General features: G+C 30.8%; 1 protein-coding gene across 1 annotated transcript; it reads left to right on the top strand.

Moving 5' to 3' along the window:
- The first annotated feature begins 507 nt into the window (after positions 1-507).
- Positions 508-23,288, top strand: LOC116358865 (zinc finger protein 239-like). Its single transcript, XM_031811123.1, has 2 exons — positions 508-1,044; positions 21,541-23,288. The coding sequence occupies exons 1-2, from the start codon at positions 747-749 to the stop codon at positions 22,290-22,292; spliced, it is 1,050 nt and encodes a 349-aa protein (XP_031666983.1). The 5' UTR covers positions 508-746; the 3' UTR covers positions 22,293-23,288.
- The last annotated feature ends 2,904 nt before the right edge of the window (positions 23,289-26,192 follow it).

Below are 26,192 nucleotides of genomic sequence, written 5' to 3'. Positions count from 1 at the left end.
AAACCAAATACTTTTAGACTTTTACTCAAGTAGTATTTTACTGGGTGACTTTCACTTTTACTTGAGTCATTTTCTAGTACTTTTTCCACCACTGTCAAAATATTGTGTTCCAGTGGAACACAAACAACATTGTAAATACCACGTATATTTATTTGTTTATTTATTTACATACTATTCGTACTACAACTATTTGCACATTGCTAAAACACTGGTAATATAACACTTGAAATGTATTTGAGATGTTTCCATTTGTTTTGTCATCTCAATCTTGTTTCCATGTCAATAACGCCAATTTGAAATTAATTCCCTTTATGTACGTTTCATATAATGTTATAATATTATGATCGAAATCAAAAATAAAAACAATCGTCAAAAAGTGATTCACTTTTTGCAACAAATTTTAAATAAACATTTTACTCAACTGCGTTACCCACTCCAGTCAGCAGATGGCGGTCTGGGAATTTATGGTTATGCTGTTGGTGTGACGTATAATTTAGTGGACGGAACGCTTCTTTCATCAGCAGCAACAGCTCGTCAGACACCTCGGTAGCTTGCTAGACAAATAGCCGAACCAATATAGCTCTTTAGACGCTTTAGTGTATATTAGCCACTGTGTTTTAAACCCACTTCTGTGGTCTAGATAGTTATCCGATTTAATTTCATATTTACGTTGTTATTGGTCAGCTAGCTGGCTGGTTAAGTTAGCTTTAGCCTAGCTAGCTAACTGTTAGCTAACATCACCGACCATGAGCTCCCTAAGCAACTCCCCTCCTGTTGGAGAAGAGGAGGTCTGCTGGACGGAGAAAGAGGGTCGGTGGCTGAACATTGTCGTGAAAGAGGAGGCGGAAGAGGAGGATGTCACAGTAACAAAAGTGGAGGATGTCACAGTAAAACAAGAAGTAGAGGGTGAGGATGTTACAGTGAAAGAAGAGGAAGACGCGTTCAGAGTGAAAGAGGAGGAAGATATTACAGTGAAAGAAGAGGAGGGAGAGATAACTGTCATATTGGAAGAAGAAGAAGAGGTTGGAGAACTGATTAACACCAGTAAGTAACGTCTTAATAACAGAAGCACACACTATGAATGCCTCATGCTCCTGGTACCTACTACAATACCCCGTTTGAAGGCACTTAAATCTTCACCCACCCTCTGAATAGGCACACATACACAATCATTGTCTCAGTTGTCTCAAGGCTTTTAAAAAAAACGTATTTTAACCTGTCTCTTCCTTTTCCTCTACACTGATTTTGAAGTGGATTTTAACAAGTGACATCAATGAGGGTCAGTCTGTCCTGGTAAGAGACGGTGTTTCCTGATGTTTTGTAAACTCTGTGTATATGAGGCGTTTATCGGTTATATTCTTCAAGAATCAGTCGCTATATATGGATCTTTCTATAACGTCGAGAGCCAGCGAGGATTTCCTGTGGTGGACATCAATGAGGGTCAGTCTGTCCTGGTAAGAGACGGTGTTTCCTGATGTTTTGTCAACTCTGTGTATATGAGGCGTTTATCGGTTATACTCTTCAAGAATCAGTCGCTATATATGGATCTTTCTATAACGTCGAGAGCCAGCGAGGATTTCCTGCGGTGGACATCTTGTTACAGCTGTTTAATAAGTCATTAAGAATAATGTCCCATTTTGTCATGTCGTTATAATAAGATATAAAGTAGGGATGATATATCAGAATCTGACAATATTATTAACTAAAAATGCCCAACGTCTAGTTTATTAAAGCCGATGTGCAAAACCGATGTCAAAGCATACTACGGAACGCCGTTTGGGTCTTTGCGTGTCAAAAAGATACGTGTCAAATAACACTATTTGACAATAAAACTATTTGACAATAACACTATTTGACAATAACACAATAACACTATTTGACAATAACACTATTTGACAATAACACAATAACACTATTTGATAATAACACTATTTGATAATAACACAATAACACTATTTGACAATAAAACTATTTGACAATAACACTATTTGACAATAACACAATAACACTATTTGACAATAACACTATTTGACAATAACACAATAACACTATTTGACAATAACACTATTTGACAATAACACTATTTGACAATAACACAATAACACTATTTGATAATAACACAATAACACTATTTGACAATAACACTATTTGATAATAACACTATTTGATAATAACACTATTTGATAATAACACTATTTGATAATAACACTATTTGACAATAACACTATTTGACAATAACACAATAACACTATTTGACAATAACACTATTTGATAATAACACTATTTGATAATAACACTATTTGACAATAACACAATAACACTATTTGACAATAACACTATTTGATAATAACACTATTTGATAATAACACAATAACACTATTTGACAATAACACTATTTGACAATAACACAATAACACTATTTGACAATAACACAATAACACTATTTGACAATAACACTATTTGACAATAACACTATTTGATAATAACACTATTTGACAATAACACTATTTGATAATAACACAATAACACTATTTGACAATAACACAATAACACTATTTGACAATAACACAATAACACTATTTGACAATAACACAATAACACTATTTGACAATAACACTATTTGATAATAACACTATTTGACAATAACACTATTTGACAATAACACTATTTGACAATAACACTATTTGATAATAACACTATTTGACAATAACACTATTTGACAATAACACTATTTGACAATAACACTATTTGATAATAACACAATAACACTATTTGACAATAACACTATTTGACAATAACACTATTTGATAATAACACAATAACACTATTTGACAATAACACTATTTGACAATAACACTATTTGATAATAACACTATTTGATAATAACACTATTTGATAATAACACAATAACACTATTTGACAATAATGACAACACTATTTGTAAATCACACTATTTGACAATAACACTATTTGATAATAACACTATTTGACAATAACACTATTTGACAATAACACTATTTGACAATAACACTATTTGACAATAACACTATTTGACAATAACACTATTTGACAATAACACTATTTGACAATAACACTATTTGACAATAACACTATTTGACAATAACACTATTTGACAATAACACTATTTGACAATAACACTATTTGAATATAACACAATAACACTATTTGATATAACACTATTTGATAATAACACTATTTGGACAAGAACACTATTTGACAATACACTATTTGACAATACACTATTTTGACAATAACACTATTTGATAATAACACAATAACACTATTGGATAATAACACTATTTGATAATAACACTATTTGACAATAACACTATTTGACAATAACACTATTTGACAATAACACTATTTGACAATAACACAATAACACTATTTGACAATAACACTATTTGATAATAACCACTATTTGACAATAACACAATAAACACTATTTGACAATAACACAATAACACTATTTGACAATAACACAATAACACTATTTGACATAACACTATTTGACAATAACACAATAACACTATTTGATAATAACACTATTTGACAATAACACTATTTGACAATAACACTATTTGACAATAACACTATTTGATAATAACACAATAACACTATTTAACAATAACACAATAACACTATTTGATAATAACACTATTTGACAATAACACAATAACACTATTTGACAATAACACTATTTGACAATAACACAATAACACTATTTGACAATAACACAATAACACTATTTGACAATAACACTATTTGACAATAACACTATTTGACAATAACACAATAACACTATTTGACAATAACACTATTTGACAATAACACTATTTGACAATAACACTATTTGACAATAACACTATTTGACAATAACACTATTTGACAATAACACTATTTGACAATAACACAATAACACTATTTGACAATAACACTATTTGACAATAACACAATAACACTATTTGACAATAACACTATTTGACAATAACACTATTTGACAATAACACTATTTGACAATAACACTATTTGACAATAACACTATTTGACAATAACACTATTTGACAATAACACTATTTGACAATAACACTATTTGACAATAACACTATTTGACAATAACACTATTTGACAATAACACTATTTGACAATAACACTATTTGACAATAACACTATTTGACAATAACACTATTTGACAATGACACTATTTGACAATAACACTATTTGACAATAACACAATAACACTATTTGACAATAACACTATTTGACAATAACACTATTTGATAATAACACTATTTGACAATAACACTATTTGACAATAACACTATTTGACAATAACACAATAACACTATTTGACAATAACACTATTTGACAATAACACTATTTGACAATAACACTATTTGATAATAACACTATTTGACAATAACACTATTTGACAATAACACTATTTGACAATAACACTATTTGACAATAACACTATTTGACAATAACACTATTTGATAATAACACTATTTGGCAATAACACAATAACACTATTTGACAATAACACTATTTGACAATAACACTATTTGATAATAACACAATAACACTATTTGACAATAACACTATTTGACAATAACACTATTTGACAATAACACTATTTGATAATAACACAATAACACTATTTGACAATAACACTATTTGACAATAACACTATTTGATAATAACACTATTTGACAATAACACTATTTGACAATAACACAATAACACTATTTGACAATAACACTATTTGACAATAACACTATTTGACAATAACACTATTTGACAATAACACTATTTGATAATAACACTATTTGACAATAACACTATTTGATAATAACACTATTTGACAATAACACTATTTGACAATAACACAATAACACTATTTGACAATAACACTATTTGACAATAACACAATAACACTATTTGACAATAACACTATTTGACAATAACACTATTTGACAATAACACTATTTGACAATAACACTATTTGATAATAACACTATTTGACAATAACACTATTTGACAATAACACTATTTGACAATAACACAATAACACTATTTGACAATAACACTATTTGACAATAACACAATAACACTATTTGATAATAACACTATTTGACAATAACACAATAACACTATTTGACAATAACACTATTTGACAATAACACAATAACACTATTTGACAATAACACTATTTGATAATAACACTATTTGATAATAACACAATAACACTATTTGACAATAACACAATAACACTATTTGACAATAACACTATTTGACAATAACACAATAACACTATTTGACAATAACACTATTTGACAATAACACAATAACACTATTTGACAATAACACTATTTGATAATAACACTATTTGACAATAACACTATTTGACAATAACACTATTTGATAATAACACTATTTGACAATAACACTATTTGACAATAACACTATTTGACAATAACACTATTTGACAATAACACAATAACACTATTTGACAATAACACTATTTGACAATAACACTATTTGACAATAACACTATTTGACAATAACACTATTTGACAATAACACTATTTGACAATAACACTATTTGACAATAACACTATTTGATAATAACACTATTTGACAATAACACAATAACACTATTTGACAATAACACTATTTGACAATAACACTATTTGACAATAACACAATAACACTATTTGACAATAACACAATAACACTATTTGACAATAACACAATAACACTATTTGACAATAACACTATTTGACAATAACACTATTTGACAATAACACTATTTGACAATAACACTATTTGACAATAACACTATTTGATAATAACACAATAACACTATTTGACAATAACACAATAACACTATTTGACAATAACACTATTTGACAATAACACTATTTGACAATAACACTATTTGACAATAACACTATTTGACAATAACACTATTTGACAATAACACTATTTGACAATAACACTATTTGACAATAACACTATTTGACAATAACACTATTTGACAATAACACTATTTGACAATAACACTATTTGACAATAACACAATAACACTATTTGACAATAACACTATTTGATAATAACACTATTTGACAATAACACAATAACACTATTTGACAATAACACTATTTGACAATAACACTATTTGACAATAACACTATTTGACAATAACACTATTTGACAATAACACTATTTGATAATAACACTATTTGACAATAACACTATTTGACAATAACACTATTTGACAATAACACAATAACACTATTTGACAATAACACTATTTGACAATAACACTATTTGACAATAACACTATTTGACAATAACACTATTTGATAATAACACTATTTGACAATAACACTATTTGACAATAACACTATTTGACAATAACACAATAACACTATTTGACAATAACACTATTTGACAATAACACTATTTGACAATAACACAATAACACTATTTGACAATAACACAATAACACTATTTGACAATAACACTATTTGACAATAACACAATAACACTATTTGACAATAACACAATAACACTATTTGACAATAACACTATTTGACAATAACACTATTTGACAATAACACTATTTGACAATAACACTATTTGACAATAACACTATTTGATAATAACACTATTTGACAATAACACTATTTGATAATAACACTATTTGACAATAACACTATTTGACAATAACACTATTTGACAATAACACTATTTGACAATAACACAATAACACTATTTGACAATAACACTATTTGACAATAACACTATTTGACAATAACACAATAACACTATTTGACAATAACACAATAACACTATTTGACAATAACACTATTTGACAATAACACAATAACACTATTTGACAATAACACAATAACACTATTTGACAATAACACTATTTGACAATAACACTATTTGACAATAACACTATTTGACAATAACACTATTTGACAATAACACTATTTGATAATAACACTATTTGACAATAACACTATTTGATAATAACACTATTTGACAATAACACAATAACACTATTTGACAATAACACAATAACACTATTTGACAATAACACTATTTGACAATAACACTATTTGACAATAACACTATTTGACAATAACACTATTTGACAATAACACTATTTGACAATAACACTATTTGACAATAACACTATTTGACAATAACACTATTTGACAATAACACTATTTGACAATAACACTATTTGACAATAACACTATTTGATAATAACACAATAACACTATTTGACAATAACACTATTTGACAATAACACTATTTGATAATAACACTATTTGACAATAACACTATTTGATAATAACACTATTTGACAATAACACTATTTGACAATAACACTATTTGACAATAACACTATTTGACAATAACACTATTTGACAATAACACTATTTGACAATAACACTATTTGACAATAACACAATAACACTATTTGACAATAACACTATTTGACAATAACACTATTTGACAATAACACAATAACACTATTTGACAATAACACAATAACACTATTTGACAATAACACTATTTGACAATAACACAATAACACTATTTGACAATAACACAATAACACTATTTGACAATAACACTATTTGACAATAACACTATTTGACAATAACACTATTTGACAATAACACTATTTGACAATAACACTATTTGACAATAACACTATTTGATAATAACACTATTTGACAATAACACTATTTGATAATAACACTATTTGATAATGACACTATTTGACAATAACACTATTTGACAATAACACAATAACACTATTTGACAATAACACAATAACACTATTTGACAATAACACTATTTGACAATAACACAATAACACTATTTGACAATAACACAATAACACTATTTGACAATAACACAATAACACTATTTGACAATAACACTATTTGATAATAACACTATTTGACAATAACACTATTTGACAATAACACTATTTGACAATAACACAATTTGACAATAACACTATTTGACAATAACACTATTTGACAATAACACAATAACACTATTTGACAATAACACTATTTGACAATAACACTATTTGACAATAACACTATTTGACAATAACACTATTTGATAATAACACTATTTGACAATAACACTATTTGATAATAACACTATTTGATAATAACACAATAACACTATTTGACAATAACACTATTTGACAATAACACTATTTGACAATAACACTATTTGACAATAACACTATTTGACAATAACACTATTTGATAATAACACTATTTGACAATAACACTATTTGACAATAACACTATTTGACAATAACACTATTTGACAATAACACTATTTGACAATAACACTATTTGACAATAACACTATTTGACAATAACACTATTTGACAATAACACTATTTGACAATAACACTATTTGACAATAACACTATTTGACAATAACACTATTTGATAATAACACAATAACACTATTTGATAATAACACTATTTGATAATAACACTATTTGACAATAACACTATTTGACAATAACACTATTTGACAATAACACTATTTGACAATAACACTATTTGACAATAACACTATTTGATAATAACACAATAACACTATTTGATAATAACACTATTTGACAATAACACTATTTGACAATAACACTATTTGACAATAACACTATTTGACAATAACACTATTTGACAATAACACTATTTGATAATAACACAATAACACTATTTGATAATAACACTATTTGATAATAACACTATTTGACAATAACACTATTTGACAATAACACTATTTGACAATAACACTATTTGACAATAACACAATAACACTATTTGACAATAACACTATTTGATAATAACACTATTTGACAATAACACAATAACACTATTTGACAATAACACAATAACACTATTTGACAATAACACAATAACACTATTTGACAATAACACTATTTGACAATAACACAATAACACTATTTGATAATAACACTATTTGACAATAACACTATTTGACAATAACACTATTTGACAATAACACTATTTGATAATAACACAATAACACTATTTAACAATAACACAATAACACTATTTGATAATAACACTATTTGACAATAACACAATAACACTATTTGACAATAACACTATTTGACAATAACACAATAACACTATTTGACAATAACACAATAACACTATTTGACAATAACACTATTTGACAATAACACTATTTGACAATAACACAATAACACTATTTGACAATAACACTATTTGACAATAACACTATTTGACAATAACACTATTTGACAATAACACTATTTGACAATAACACTATTTGACAATAACACTATTTGACAATAACACAATAACACTATTTGACAATAACACTATTTGACAATAACACAATAACACTATTTGACAATAACACTATTTGACAATAACACTATTTGACAATAACACTATTTGACAATAACACAATAACACTATTTGACAATAACACTATTTGATAATAACACTATTTGACAATAACACTATTTGATAATAACACTATTTGACAATAACACTATTTGACAATAACACTATTTGACAATAACACTATTTGACAATAACACTATTTGACAATAACACTATTTGACAATAACACTATTTGACAATAACACTATTTGACAATAACACTATTTGACAATAACACTATTTGACAATAACACTATTTGACAATAACACTATTTGACAATAACACTATTTGACAATGACACTATTTGACAATAACACTATTTGACAATAACACAATAACACTATTTGACAATAACACTATTTGACAATAACACTATTTGATAATAACACTATTTGACAATAACACTATTTGACAATAACACTATTTGACAATAACACTATTTGACAATAACACTATTTGACAATAACACTATTTGACAATAACACTATTTGACAATAACACTATTTGATAATAACACTATTTGGCAATAACACAATAACACTATTTGACAATAACACTATTTGACAATAACACTATTTGATAATAACACTATTTGACAATAACACTATTTGATAATAACACTATTTGACAATAACACTATTTGACAATAACACTATTTGATAATAACACAATAACACTATTTGACAATAACACTATTTGACAATAACACTATTTGACAATAACACTATTTGACAATAACACTATTTGATAATAACACTATTTGACAATAACACTATTTGACAATAACACAATAACACTATTTGACAATAACACTATTTGACAATAACACTATTTGACAATAACACTATTTGACAATAACACTATTTGACAATAACACTATTTGACAATAACACTATTTGACAATAACACTATTTGACAATAACACAATAACACTATTTGACAATAACACTATTTGACAATAACACAATAACACTATTTGACAATAACACTATTTGATAATAACACTATTTGATAATAACACAATAACACTATTTGACAATAACACAATAACACTATTTGACAATAACACTATTTGACAATAACACAATAACACTATTTGACAATAACACTATTTGACAATAACACAATAACACTATTTGACAATAACACTATTTGACAATAACACTATTTGACAATAACACTATTTGACAATAACACAATAACACTATTTGACAATAACACTATTTGACAATAACACAATAACACTATTTGACAATAACACTATTTGATAATAACACTATTTGACAATAACACTATTTGACAATAACACAATAACACTATTTGACAATAACACTATTTGATAATAACACTATTTGACAATAACACTATTTGACAATAACACTATTTGACAATAACACTATTTGACAATAACACAATAACACTATTTGACAATAACACTATTTGATAATAACACTATTTGATAATAACACAATAACACTATTTGACAATAACACAATAACACTATTTGACAATAACACTATTTGACAATAACACAATAACACTATTTGACAATAACACTATTTGACAATAACACAATAACACTATTTGACAATAACACTATTTGATAATAACACTATTTGACAATAACACTATTTGACAATAACACAATAACACTATTTGACAATAACACTATTTGATAATAACACTATTTGACAATAACACTATTTGACAATAACACTATTTGACAATAACACTATTTGACAATAACACAATAACACTATTTGACAATAACACTATTTGACAATAACACTATTTGACAATAACACTATTTGACAATAACACTATTTGACAATAACACTATTTGATAATAACACTATTTGACAATAACACAATAACACTATTTGACAATAACACTATTTGACAATAACACTATTTGACAATAACACAATAACACTATTTGACAATAACACAATAACACTATTTGACAATAACACAATAACACTATTTGACAATAACACTATTTGACAATAACACTATTTGACAATAACACTATTTGACAATAACACTATTTGACAATAACACTATTTGATAATAACACAATAACACTATTTGACAATAACACAATAACACTATTTGACAATAACACTATTTGACAATAACACTATTTGACAATAACACTATTTGACAATAACACTATTTGACAATAACACTATTTGACAATAACACTATTTGACAATAACACTATTTGACAATAACACTATTTGATAATAACACTATTTGACAATAACACAATAACACTATTTGACAATAACACTATTTGACAATAACACTATTTGACAATAACACAATAACACTATTTGACAATAACACTATTTGACAATAACACTATTTGACAATAACACTATTTGACAATAACACTATTTGACAATAACACTATTTGATAATAACACTATTTGACAATAACACTATTTGACAATAACACTATTTGACAATAACACAATAACACTATTTGACAATAACACTATTTGACAATAACACTATTTGACAATAACACTATTTGACAATAACACTATTTGACAATAACACTATTTGACAATAACACTATTTGACAATAACACTATTTGACAATAACACTATTTGACAATAACACAATAACACTATTTGATAATAACACTATTTGATAATAACACTATTTGACAATAACACAATAACACTATTTGACAATAACACTATTTGACAATAACACAATAACACTATTTGACAATAACACTATTTGACAATAACACTATTTGACAATAACACTATTTGACAATAACACTATTTGATAATAACACTATTTGACAATAACACAATAACACTATTTGACAATAACACTATTTGACAATAACACTATTTGACAATAACACTATTTGACAATAACACTATTTGACAATAACACTATTTGATAATAACACTATTTGACAATAACACAATAACACTATTTGACAATAACACTATTTGACAATAACACTATTTGACAATAACACAATAACACTATTTGACAATAACACTATTTGACAATAACACTATTTGACAATAACACTATTTGACAATAACACTATTTGACAATAACACTATTTGATAATAACACTATTTGACAATAACACTATTTGACAATAACACTATTTGACAATAACACAATAACACTATTTGACAATAACACTATTTGACAATAACACTATTTGACAATAACACTATTTGACAATAACACTATTTGACAATAACACTATTTGACAATAACACTATTTGACAATAACACTATTTGACAATAACACTATTTGACAATAACACAATAACACTATTTGATAATAACACTATTTGATAATAACACTATTTGACAATAACACAATAACACTATTTGACAATAACACTATTTGACAATAACACAATAACACTATTTGACAATAACACTATTTGATAATAACACTATTTGATAATAACACTATTTGACAATAACACAATAACACTATTTGATAATAACACTATTTGATAATAACACAATAACACTATTTGACAATAACACAATAACACTATTTGATAATAACACTATTTGATAATAACACTATTTGACAATAACACAATAACACTATTTGACAATAACACTATTTGACAATAACACAATAACACTATTTGACAATAACACTATTTGATAATAACACTATTTGATAATAACACAATAACACTATTTGACAATAACACTATTTGACAATAACACTATTTGACAATAACACTATTTGACAATAACACAATAACACTATTTGACAATAACACTATTTGACAATAACACTATTTGACAATAACACTATTTGACAATAACACAATAACACTATTTGACAATAACACTATTTGACAATAACACTATTTGACAATAACACTATTTGACAATAACACTATTTGACAATAACACTATTTGACAATAACACAATAACACTATTTGATAATAACACTATTTGACAATAACACAATAACACTATTTGATAATAACACTATTTGATAATAACACTATTTGACAATAACACTATTTGACAATAACACAATAACACTATTTGACAATAACACTATTTGACAATAACACAATAACACTATTTGACAATAACACTATTTGACAATAACACTATTTGACAATAACACAATAACACTATTTGACAATAACACTATTTGATAATAACACTATTTGATAATAACACTATTTGACAATAACACAATAACACTATTTGATAATAACACTATTTGATAATAACACAATAACACTATTTGACAATAACACAATAACACTATTTGATAATAACACTATTTGATAATAACACTATTTGACAATAACACAATAACACTATTTGACAATAACACTATTTGACAATAACACAATAACACTATTTGACAATAACACTATTTGATAATAACACTATTTGATAATAACACAATAACACTATTTGACAATAACACTATTTGACAATAACACTATTTGACAATAACACTATTTGACAATAACACAATAACACTATTTGACAATAACACTATTTGACAATAACACTATTGGACAATAACACTATTTGACAATAACACAATAACACTATTTGACAATAACACTATTTGACAATAACCATTACTATTTGACAATAACACTATTTGACAATAACACTATTTGACAATACACAAACACTATTGTACAATAACACTATTTGACAATAACACTATTGACACTTGACAATAACACTATTTGACAATAACACGCTATTTGACAATAACACAATAACCTATTGATAATAACACTATTTGACAATAACACATAACACTATTTGATATAACACTATTTGATAATAACACTATTTGACAATAACACTATTTGACAATAACACAATAACACTATTGACAATAACACTATTTGACAATAACACATAACACTATTTGACAATACACTATTTGATAATACACTATTTGATAATAACACAATAACACTATTTGACATAACACTATTTGACAATAAACAATAACACTATTTGATAATAACACTATTTGATAATAACACTATTTGATAAAACACAATAACACTATTTGACAATAACACAATAACACTATTTGACAATAACACTATTGACAATAACACAATAACACTATTTGACAATAACACTATTTGATAATAACACTATTTGATAATAACACAATAATATTTGACAATAACACTATTTGACAATAACACTATTTGACAATAACACTATTTGACAATAACACAATAACACTATTTGACAATAACACTATTTGACAATAACACTATTTGACAATAACACTATTTGACAATAACACAATAACACTATTTGACAATAACACTATTTGACAATAACACTATTTGACAATAACACTATTTGACAATAACACTATTTGACAATAACACTATTTGACAATAACACAATAACACTATTTGATAATAACACTATTTGACAATAACACAATAACACTATTTGATAATAACACTATTTGATAATAACACTATTTGACAATAACACTATTTGACAATAACACAATAACACTATTTGACAATAACACTATTTGGACAATAACACAATAACACTATTTGACAATAACACTATTTGATAATAACACTATTTGATAATAACACAATAACACTATTTGACAATAAAACTATTTGATAATAACAACTATTTGATAATAACACAATAACACTATTTGACAATAACACAATAACACTATTTGACAATAACACTATTTGACAATAACACAATAACACTATTTGACAATAACACTATTTGATAATACACTATTTGATAATAACACAATAACACTATTTGACAATAACACTATTTGACAATAACACTATGTGACAATAACACTATTTGACAATAACACTATTTGACAATAACACTATTTGACAATACACTATTTGACAATAACACTATTTGATAATAACACAATAACACTATTTGACAATAACACTATTGACAATAACACTATTTGACAATAACACTATTTGACAAGAACACTATTTGACAATAACACTATTTGATAATAACACTATTTGACAATAACACTATTTGACAATAACACTATTTGACAATAACACTATTTGACAATAACACTATTTGACAATAACACTATTTGATAATAACACTATTGACAATAACACTATTTGACAATAACACTATTTGACAATACACTATTGATAATAACACTATTTGACACAATAACACTATTTGACAATAACACTATTTGACAATACACAATAACACTATTTGATAATAACACTATTTGACAATAACACATTTGACAAATAACACTATTTGACAATAACACTATTTGATTAATAACACAATAACACTATTTGACAATAACACATAAACTATTTGACAATAACACTATTTGATAATAAACACTATTTGATAATAACACTATTTGATAATGACACTATTTGACAATAACACTATTTGACAATAACACAATAACACTATTTGACAATAACACAATAACACTATTTGACAATAACACTATTTGCAATAACACAATAACACTATTTGACAATAACACAATAACACTATTTGACAATAACACAATAACACTTTTGACCATACACTATTTGATAATAACACTATTTGACAATAACACTATTTGACAATAACACTATTTGACAATAACACTATTTGACAATAACACTATTTGATAATAACACTATTTGACAATAACACAATTTGACAATAACACTATTTGACAATAACACTATTTGACAATAACACAAGAACACTATTTGACAATAACACTATTTGATAATACACTATTTGACAATAACACAATAACACTATTTGACAATAACACTATTTGACGTGGTAAATAAGCTTCTATTCCCTCACCCATTATCTCATGTTTAAAAATCAGTGTCCGAAAATACCGATTACCGATTGTTATGAAAACTGGAAATCGGCCCTAATTAATTGGCCATTCTGATTCATATTAATCGGATCGATCTCTACTCCAGTATCCCTGCACATTGTTAATATGGTACTGACCCTGTATATAGTCCCCTTACCCCTATACATATCTACCTCCAGCACTCCAGTATCCCTGATCCCTTACCCCTATACATATCTACCTCCATCACTCCAGTATCCCTGTCTCCTTCCCCCTATACATATCTACCTCCATCACTCCAGTATCCCTGTCTCCTTCCCCCTATACATATCTACCTCCATCACTCCAGTATCCCTGTCTCCTTACCCCTATACATATCTACCTCCATCACTCCAGTATCCCTGTCTCCTTCCCCCTATACATATCTACCTCCATCACGCCAGTATCCCTGTCACCTTACCCCTATACATATCTACCTCCATCACTACAGTATCCCTGTCTCCTTAACCCTATACATATCTACCTCCATCACTCCAGTATCCCTGTACATTGTTAATATGGTACTGACCCTGTATATAGTCACCTTATCCCTATACATATCTACCTCCATCACTACAGTATCCCTGTCTCCTTACCCCTATATATCTACCTCCATCACTCCAGTATCCCTGTCTCCTTCCCCCTATACATATCTACCTCTATCACTCCAGTATCCCTGTCTCTCTATACATATCTACCTCCATCACTCCAGTATCCCTGTCTCCTTCCCCCTATACATATCTACCTCCATCACTCCAGTATCCCTGTCTCCTTCCCCCTATATATATCTACCTCCATCACTCCAGTATCCCTGTCTCTCTATACATATCTACCTCCATCACTCCAGTATCCCCTTCCCCCTATACATATCTACCTCCATCACTCCAGTATCCCTGTCTCCTTCCCCCTATACATATCTACCTCCAGCACTCCAGTATCCCTGTCCCCTTCCCCCTATACATATCTACCTCCATCACTCCAGTATCCCTGTCACCTTCCCCCTATACATATCTACCTCCATCACTCCAGTATCCCTGTACATTGTTAATATGGTACTGACCCTGTATATAGTATGATTAGTATGTTTTTGTTCTACATTGTTATTGATTACATTATTGATTATTGTATTGTTATTTATTATTGTTATTGATTATTACGTTGTTATTGATTATTACATTGTTATTGATTATTGCATTGTTATTGATTATTACATTGTTATTGATTATTGTTATTGATTATTACATTGTATTGATTATTGTTATTGATTATTACATTGTTATTGATTATTGTTATTGATTATTGTTATTGATTATTACATTGTTATTGATTATTGCATTGTTATTGATTATTACATTGTTATTGATTATTACATTGTTATTGATTATTACATTGTTATTGATTATTACATTGTTATTGATTATTGTTATTGATTATTACATTGTTATTGATTATTGCATTGTTATTGATTATTACATTGTTATTGATTATTACATTGTTATTGATTATTGTTATTGAATATTGCATTGTTATTGATTATTGCATTGTTATTGATTATTACATTGTTATTGATTATTACATTGTTATTGATTATTGTTATTGATTATTGTTATTGATTATTACATTGTTATTGATTCTTGTTATTGATTATTACATTGTTATTGATTATTGCATTGTTATTGATTATTGTTATTGATTATTGTTAGATTATTACATTGTTATTGATTATTATTGTTATTGATTATTGTTATTGATTATTGTTATTGATTATTGTTATTGATTATTACATTATTGATTATTACATTATTGATTATTACATTGTTATTGATTATTGTTATTGATTATTACATTGTTATTGATTATTGTTATTGATTATTACATTGTTATTGATTATTGTTATTGATTATTACATTGTTATTGATTATTACATTGTTATTGATTATTGCATTGTTATTGATTATTGTTATTGATTATTACATTGTTATTGATTATTACATTGTTATTGATTATTGCATTGTTATTGATTATTGTTATTGATTATTACATTGTTATTGATTATTACATTGTTATTGATTATTGCATTGTTATTGATTATTGTTATTGATTATTACATTGTTATTGATTATTGCATTGTTATTGATTATTGCATTGTTATTGATTATTGTTATTGATTATTGTTATTGATTATTACATTGTTATTGATTATTGTTATTGATTATTACATTGTTATTGATTATTGCATTGTTATTGATTATTGTTATTGATTATTACATTGTTATTGATTATTACATTGTTATTGATTATTGTTATTGATTATTACATTGTTATTGATTATTGTTATTGATTATTACATTGTTATTGATTATTGTTATTGATTATTACATTGTTATTGATTATTACATTGTTATTGATTATTGCATTGTTATTGATTATTGTTATTGATTATTACATTGTTATTGATTATTACATTGTTATTGATTATTGCATTGTTATTGATTATTGTTATTGATTATTACATTGTTATTGATTATTGCATTGTTATTGATTATTGCATTGTTATTGATTATTGTTATTGATTATTGTTATTGATTATTACATTGTTATTGATTATTGTTATTGATTATTACATTGTTATTGATTATTGCATTGTTATTGATTATTGTTATTGATTATTACATTGTTATTGATTATTACATTGTTATTGATTATTGCATTGTTATTGATTATTGTTATTGATTATTGTTATTGATTATTACATTGTTATTGATTATTACATTGTTATTGATTATTGTTATTGATTATTACATTGTTATTGATTCTTACATTGTTATTGATTATTGCATTGTTATTGATTATTACATTGTTATTGATTATTGTTATTGATTATTGCATTGTTATTGATTATTACATTGTTATTGATTATTACATTGTTGTTGATTATGCATTGATTTGCAACGATGACATAAACATTATATTAAGCAGGACATTCAAATAAGCCTTACAATTGGGGCGGCAGGTAGCCTCATGTTTAGAGTGTTGGTCCAGTGACCGAAAGGTTGCTAGATCGAAATCCCCAAGCTGACAAGGTAAGAAATCTGTCGTTCTGCCCCTGAACAAGGCAGTTAACTCACTGTTCCCCGGTAGGCCGTCATTGTAAGTAAGAATTTGTTCTTATTAACGGACTTGCCTAGTAAAATAAAGGTTAAATAAATAAAATATTATCCAAAAGCAGTGTGAAATGCACTCATATTCAACCTGTAAATGGAGGCTATTTTTGCTGTCAGCCTATGAGAACTCCCCTGAGTTTTCCCCCACGGTGGTGAATTAGTGAATAGACACGGAGCTTAATGTGAGTTTCCTTCAGTAGCACTCATGATCTTGCACTGTAATATTCAGAATACATTGTGAATTAATAGATAATGCACTGTGAATTAATAGATCATGTACTGTGAATTAGTAGATAATGTACTGTAAAGTAGCAGATAATGCACTGTGAATGAGTAGATAATGCACTGTGAATTAGCAGATAATGCAGTGTGAATTAGCAGATAATGCACTGCGAATTAGCAGATAATGCAATGTGAAAATGCAGATATAAACTCATCAATAAAACAAGCGTCCTCACTGTCAACTGCGTTTATTTTCAGAAAACAACAAAATAAATACATATTTTTGTGAACATAACAAGATTCAACAACTGAGACATATACTGAACAGGTTCCACAGACATGTGACTAACAGAAATGGAATAATGTGTCCCTGAACAAGGGGGGGGGGGGTCAAAATCAAAAGTAGCAGTCAGTGTGGCCACCAGCTGCATTAAGTACTGCAGTGCATCTCCTCCTCATGGACTGCACCAGATTTTCCAGTCCGATAATGCTGTGACACACCGCCCCAGACCATGACGGACCCTCTACCTCCAAATTGATCTTGCTCCAGAGTACACGCCTCGGTGTAACGCTCATTCCTTCGACAATAAACGCGACTCGTCACTGGCAAAAAGTGGGTGGGTTTGTGCCCATAGGCGACGTCGTTGCCGGTGATGTCCGGTGAGGACCTGCCTTACAACAGGCCTACAAGACCTCAGTCCAGCCTCTCTCAGACTATTACGGACAGTCTGAGCACTGATGGAGGGATTGTGCGTTCCTGGTGTAACTCGGGCAGTTGTTGTTGCCATCCTGTACCTGTCCCGCAGGTGTGATGTTCGGATGTACCGATCCTGTGCAGGTGTTGTTACACATGGTCTGCCACTGCGAGGGCGATCAGCTGCCCGTCCTGTCTCCCTGTAGCGCTGTCTTAGGCGTCTCAGTACGGACATTGCAATTTATTGCCCTGGCCACATCTGCAGTCCTCATGCCCCCTTGCAGCATGCCTAAGGCACAATCATGCAGATGAGCAGGGACCCTGGGCATCTTTCTTTTGGTGTTTTTTAGAGTCAGTAGAAAGGCCTCTTTAGTGTCCTAAGTTTTCATAACTGTGACCTTACTTGCCTGCTGTCTGGAAGCTGTTAGTGTCTTAATTAATGACCGTTCCACAGGTGCATGTTCATTAATTGTCTATGGTTCATTGAACAAGCATGGGAAACAGTGTTTAAACCCTTTACAATGAAGATCTGTGAAGTTATTTGGATTTTTACTTATTATCTTTAAAAGACGGTGTCCTGAAAAAGGGACGTTTCATTTTTTTGCTGCGTTTACTACATCCATAACTTGCAGTTTCCTCATTAGCAGGGAGGAGTTTCTACAACCGAATTGTACATCGGGCCGCAATTTTAGCTTAACACAGAAAGGGGCCTATATTGGTGACCAAAAGTCATCTGGCACACTGCTTAGGATTTCAACAACTTTAATAACTTATTTCTCAATTTCTACCACTAACTACAATCATCAACTTTACTACTAAGTGGTATTTTTTTCTAACAAAATATATTATTGCTCGACTCATTAAGACAATTGTCAAATAAGTTTGTAAAAGCATTTAAACATTATTTTCAGACGTCAGTTGTTGTACAACTTCCTGCTCTGGGCATAAACTTTTACCTCAAATAAACTGTGGATTTCTGCTCTTGTGGGCCTTTAAACCATCTGTCTGACTTTGTTGTTCACACAGGAGAGAGACAAGACTATCGTGGATCCTCTGAGGAGCCTCAACAACATCATGATGCTGACGAGGCAGAGAAGAGTCTCTCCAGAGCAGAAAACCTCAAGAAACCCCAGCAGAGACCCACAGGGAAGAAATATCACCACTGCCCGGACTGTGGGAAGAGTTACTCAAGATCAGATTCACTAAAAGTACACCTGAGAATTCACACAGGAGAGAAACCTCACTGCTGCTCTGACTGTGGGAAGAGATTTACCTCTTCAGCAGACCTTAAAAGACATGAGAGAATCCATACAGGAGAAAAACCTTATAGCTGTAATCAATGTGGGAAGAGTTTCACAACATCTAGCCAGCTGACTATACACCAGAGAACACACACAGGAGAGAAGCCTTACCACTGCTCTGACTGTGGAAAGCGTTTTCTTAAGTCAGGACATTTAAAATCACACCAGAGAACACACACAGTAGAGAAACCTTATAGCTGTGATCAATGTGGGAAGAGTTTTACTCACTCAAGCTGCCTGATAGTACACCAGAGAACACACACAGGAGAGAAACCTTATAGCTGTGATCAGTGTGAGAAGAGTTTTGTTACTTCTAGCCGTCTGACTATACACCGGAGAACACACACAGGAGAGAAACCTTATGGCTGTGTTCAATGTGGGAAGGGTTTTGTTACATCTAGCAGTTTGATTATACACCAGCGGACACACAGGAGAGAAATCAATGTGGCAAGAGATACTCTGGTAAAAAATCTCTGATTAACTAGCAGAAAATACAGCCTCCCGAGTGGCGCAGTGGTCTAAGGCATCGTAGTGCGAGCTGTGCCACTAGAGATCCTGGTTTGAGGCTCTGGGCTGGTGGAATAGATTCCCAGTGTGGAAAGAGGGTTCAGTCAGTTAGGGAACCTAATTGTGGAAAGACATTTTTCTAGGACACAGGACCTAGAATAAATCAAATCAAATCAAATCAAATCTGACAATATAGATGCTGTGTTCTGACAAGTTTTTGGCTGAGAATGTTGTTGATGCCTGAAAACACATGAGAGGGAACACACAGTAGAAAAGCCTTTCCAATGATCCACTATGATAATGTTGTTGATGCCATGTGAAATCATGTTTGTATGAAAAAAATAGGCCTAGTTGAGTTTTTTCCTCTCGAGACATGATCATGTCTGAAATCAGATTAACATTTAAAAAATTTGTATTTTATTTTGATTATGGATTTGATTGAATACAAGTATGAACCCTTTAGATGTTAATGATATGATTTGGAAAGTTGTAGATTTTATTAAATAGATTTAATAAAATGTGTATTTCTTGATACACCCCCAGAGGGCAACATCGTGACAGTACTAGTCACGATATACACCCCCAGAGGACCACGTTGTGACAGTACTAGTCACGATATACACCCCCAGAGGGCCACGTCGTGACAGTACTAGTCACGATATACACCCCCAAAGGGCCACGTCGTGACAGTGTACCGTAATTTCCGGACTATAAGCCGCTACTTTTTTCCCACGCTTTGAACCTCGCGGTTTATACAATGATGCTGATAATTTATGGATTTTTCCCGCTTTCACAAGATTCATGCCGCCAAGAAACTGAGCACCGTCACATAATGTGACGTAAATCGAGTGCGCTCAAACGTCCCATCATTATGATTACGGTAGTCATTTTGTCACCCTCATCATGGCAAAGACACGGAGAAATGCATATGATGCAGCTTTCAAGCTGAAGGCGATCGATCTGGTTGTTGGAAAAGGAAATAGAGCTGGTGCACGGGAGCTTGGCCTTAATGAGTCGATGATAAGACGTTGGAAACAGCAGCGTGAGGAACTGACTCAGTGCAAAAAGACAACAAAAGCTTTCAGAGGGAGGAAAAGCAGATGGCCCGAACTAGAAAATGAGCTTGAAGATCAACACACAGAGAGCAGACGGCCGAGGTGTTTCAACTGTGCAGATCCGACTGAAAGCCAAAACAAATCGCCACCGCAGTGAAGTTTGAGGATTTTAGAGGTGGACCATCGTGGTGTCTGAGATTTAGGAGACGTAAAGGCCTGTCCATCAGGGTACGGAGGAGTCTGTGTCAGCAGCTCTGAGGCTATTCAACTCCGACACCGAAGGAGATGACTTCAGTGGTTTCAGTGCACAGGAGGAGGAAGATAGTGACCAATGACTTTCTTGGTAGGCTACTGTTTACTGCTATTTTTTTTATTTTTGTTACAAGCCGTGTTTCGTTTAAAGGCTGTGTAAAGTTAATTTGTTTCAATGTACCGGTAGGCATCTGCGGCTTATAGACATGTTTCAATGTACCGGTAGGCATCTGCGGCTTATAGACATGTTTCAATGTACCGGTAGGCATCTGCGGCTTATAGACATGTTTCAATGTACCGGTAGGCATCTGCGGCTTATAGACATGTTTCAATGTACCGGTAGGCATCTGCGGCTTATAGACATGTTTCAATGTACCGGTAGGCATCTGCGGCTTATAGACATGTTTCAATGTACCGGTAGGCATCTGCGGCTTATAGACATGTTTCAATGTACCGGTAGGCATCTGCGGCTTATAGACATGTTTCAATGTACCGGTAGGCATCTGCGGCTTATAGACATGTTTCAATGTACCGGTAGGCATCTGCGGCTTATAGACATGTTTCAATGTACCGGTAGGCATCTGCGGCTTATAGACATGTTTCAATGTACCGGTAGGCATCTGCGGCTTATAGACATGTTTCAATGTACCGGTAGGCATCTGCGGCTTATAGACATGTTTCAATGTACCGGTAGGCATCTGCGGCTTATAGACATGTTTCAATGTACCGGTAGGCATCTGCGGCTTATAGACATGTTTCAATGTACCGGTAGGCATCTGCGGCTTATAGACATGTTTCAATGTACCGGTAGGCATCTGCGGCTTATAGACATGTTTCAATGTACCGGTAGGCATCTGCGGCTTATAGACATGTTTCAATGTACCGGTAGGCATCTGCGGCTTATAGACATGTTTCAATGTACCGGTAGGCATCTGCGGCTTATAGACATGTTTCAATGTACCGGTAGGCATCTGCGGCTTATAGACATGTTTCAATGTACCGGTAGGCATCTGCGGCTTATAGACATGTTTCAATGTACCGGTAGGCATCTGCGGCTTATAGACATGTTTCAATGTACCGGTAGGCATCTGCGGCTTATAGACATGTTTCAATGTACCGGTAGGCATCTGCGGCTTATAGACATGTTTCAATGTACCGGTAGGCATCTGCGGCTTATTTATGTACAAAATACATATTTAAAAAAAAAAATGGTGGGTGCGGTTTATATTCAGGTGCGCTTAATAGTCCAGGAATTACGGTACTAGTCACGATATACACCCCAGAGGGCCAAGTCGTGACAGTGTACTAGTCACGATATACACCCCAAAGGGCCACGTCGTGACAGTGTACTAGTCATGATATACACCCCCAAAGGGCCACGTCGTGAGTGTACTAGTCACGATATACACCCCCAAAGGGCCACGTCGTGACAGTGTACTAGTCACGATATACACCCCCAAAGGGCCACATCGTGACAGTGTACTAGTCACGATATACACCCCCAAAGGGCCACATCGTGACAGTGTACTAGTCACGATATACACCCCCAAAAGGCCACATCGTGACAGTGTACTAGTCACGATATACACCCCAAAGGGCCACGTCGTGACAGTGTACTAGTCACGATATACACCCCCAAAGGGCCACGTCGTGACAGTGTACTAGTCACGATATACACCCCCAAAAGGCCACATCGTGACAGTGTACTAGTCACGATATACACCCCAAAGGGCCACGTCGTGACAGTGTACTAGTCACGATATACACCCCAAAGGGCCACGTCGTGACAGTGTACTCGTCACGATATACATCCCCAGAGGGCCACGTTGTGACAGTGTACTAGTCACGATATACACCCCAAAGGGCCACGTCGTGACAGTGTACCAGTCACGATATACACCCCAAAGGGCCACGTCGTGACAGTGTACTAGTCACGATATACACCCCAAAGGGCCACGTCGTGACAGTGTACCAGTCACGATATACACCCCAAAGGGCCACGTTGTGACAGTGTACTCGTCACGATATACACCCCCAGAGGGCCACGTTGTGACAGTGTACTAGTCACGATATACACCCCAAAGGGCCACGTCGTGACAGTGTACTAGTCACGATATATACACCCCCAAAGGGCCACGTTGTGACAATGTAGTCATCTTCAGACTAAAGGTGTATGAAAATGTCATGACGACGTTCTGATAACATTGATAAGAGTTGTTGACATGAAGAACATTCACTTGCTGCCTCATCGATCTTCCCAAATGTATTAATCCACCATGTATGAGGAAGAAAACAGGTGCTGATTGTAAAAAGCATTTGATTGATGCAACATTTATTTTTGTCTGAATAAAAATCAAATGTGGAACAGCACTAGTACACGTTCATTACAGTGCATTATGGGGGAGAAGGTTGCCGTGTACAGTGCATTATGGGGAAGGTGGTTGCCGTGTACAGTGCATTATGGGGGAGGAGGTTGCCGTGTACAGTGCATTATGGGGGAGGTGGTTGCTGTATACAGTGCATTATGGGGGAGGTGGTTGCCGTGTACAGTGAATTATAGGAG

This window comes from Oncorhynchus kisutch, unplaced genomic scaffold (assembly GCF_002021735.2).
Source record: "Oncorhynchus kisutch isolate 150728-3 unplaced genomic scaffold, Okis_V2 Okis01b-Okis20b_hom, whole genome shotgun sequence".
Classification (NCBI taxonomy): domain Eukaryota; kingdom Metazoa; phylum Chordata; class Actinopteri; order Salmoniformes; family Salmonidae; genus Oncorhynchus; species Oncorhynchus kisutch.
The sequence above is the reverse complement of the archived record's forward strand: the minus strand, read 5'-3'. Positions and strand labels throughout refer to the sequence as shown.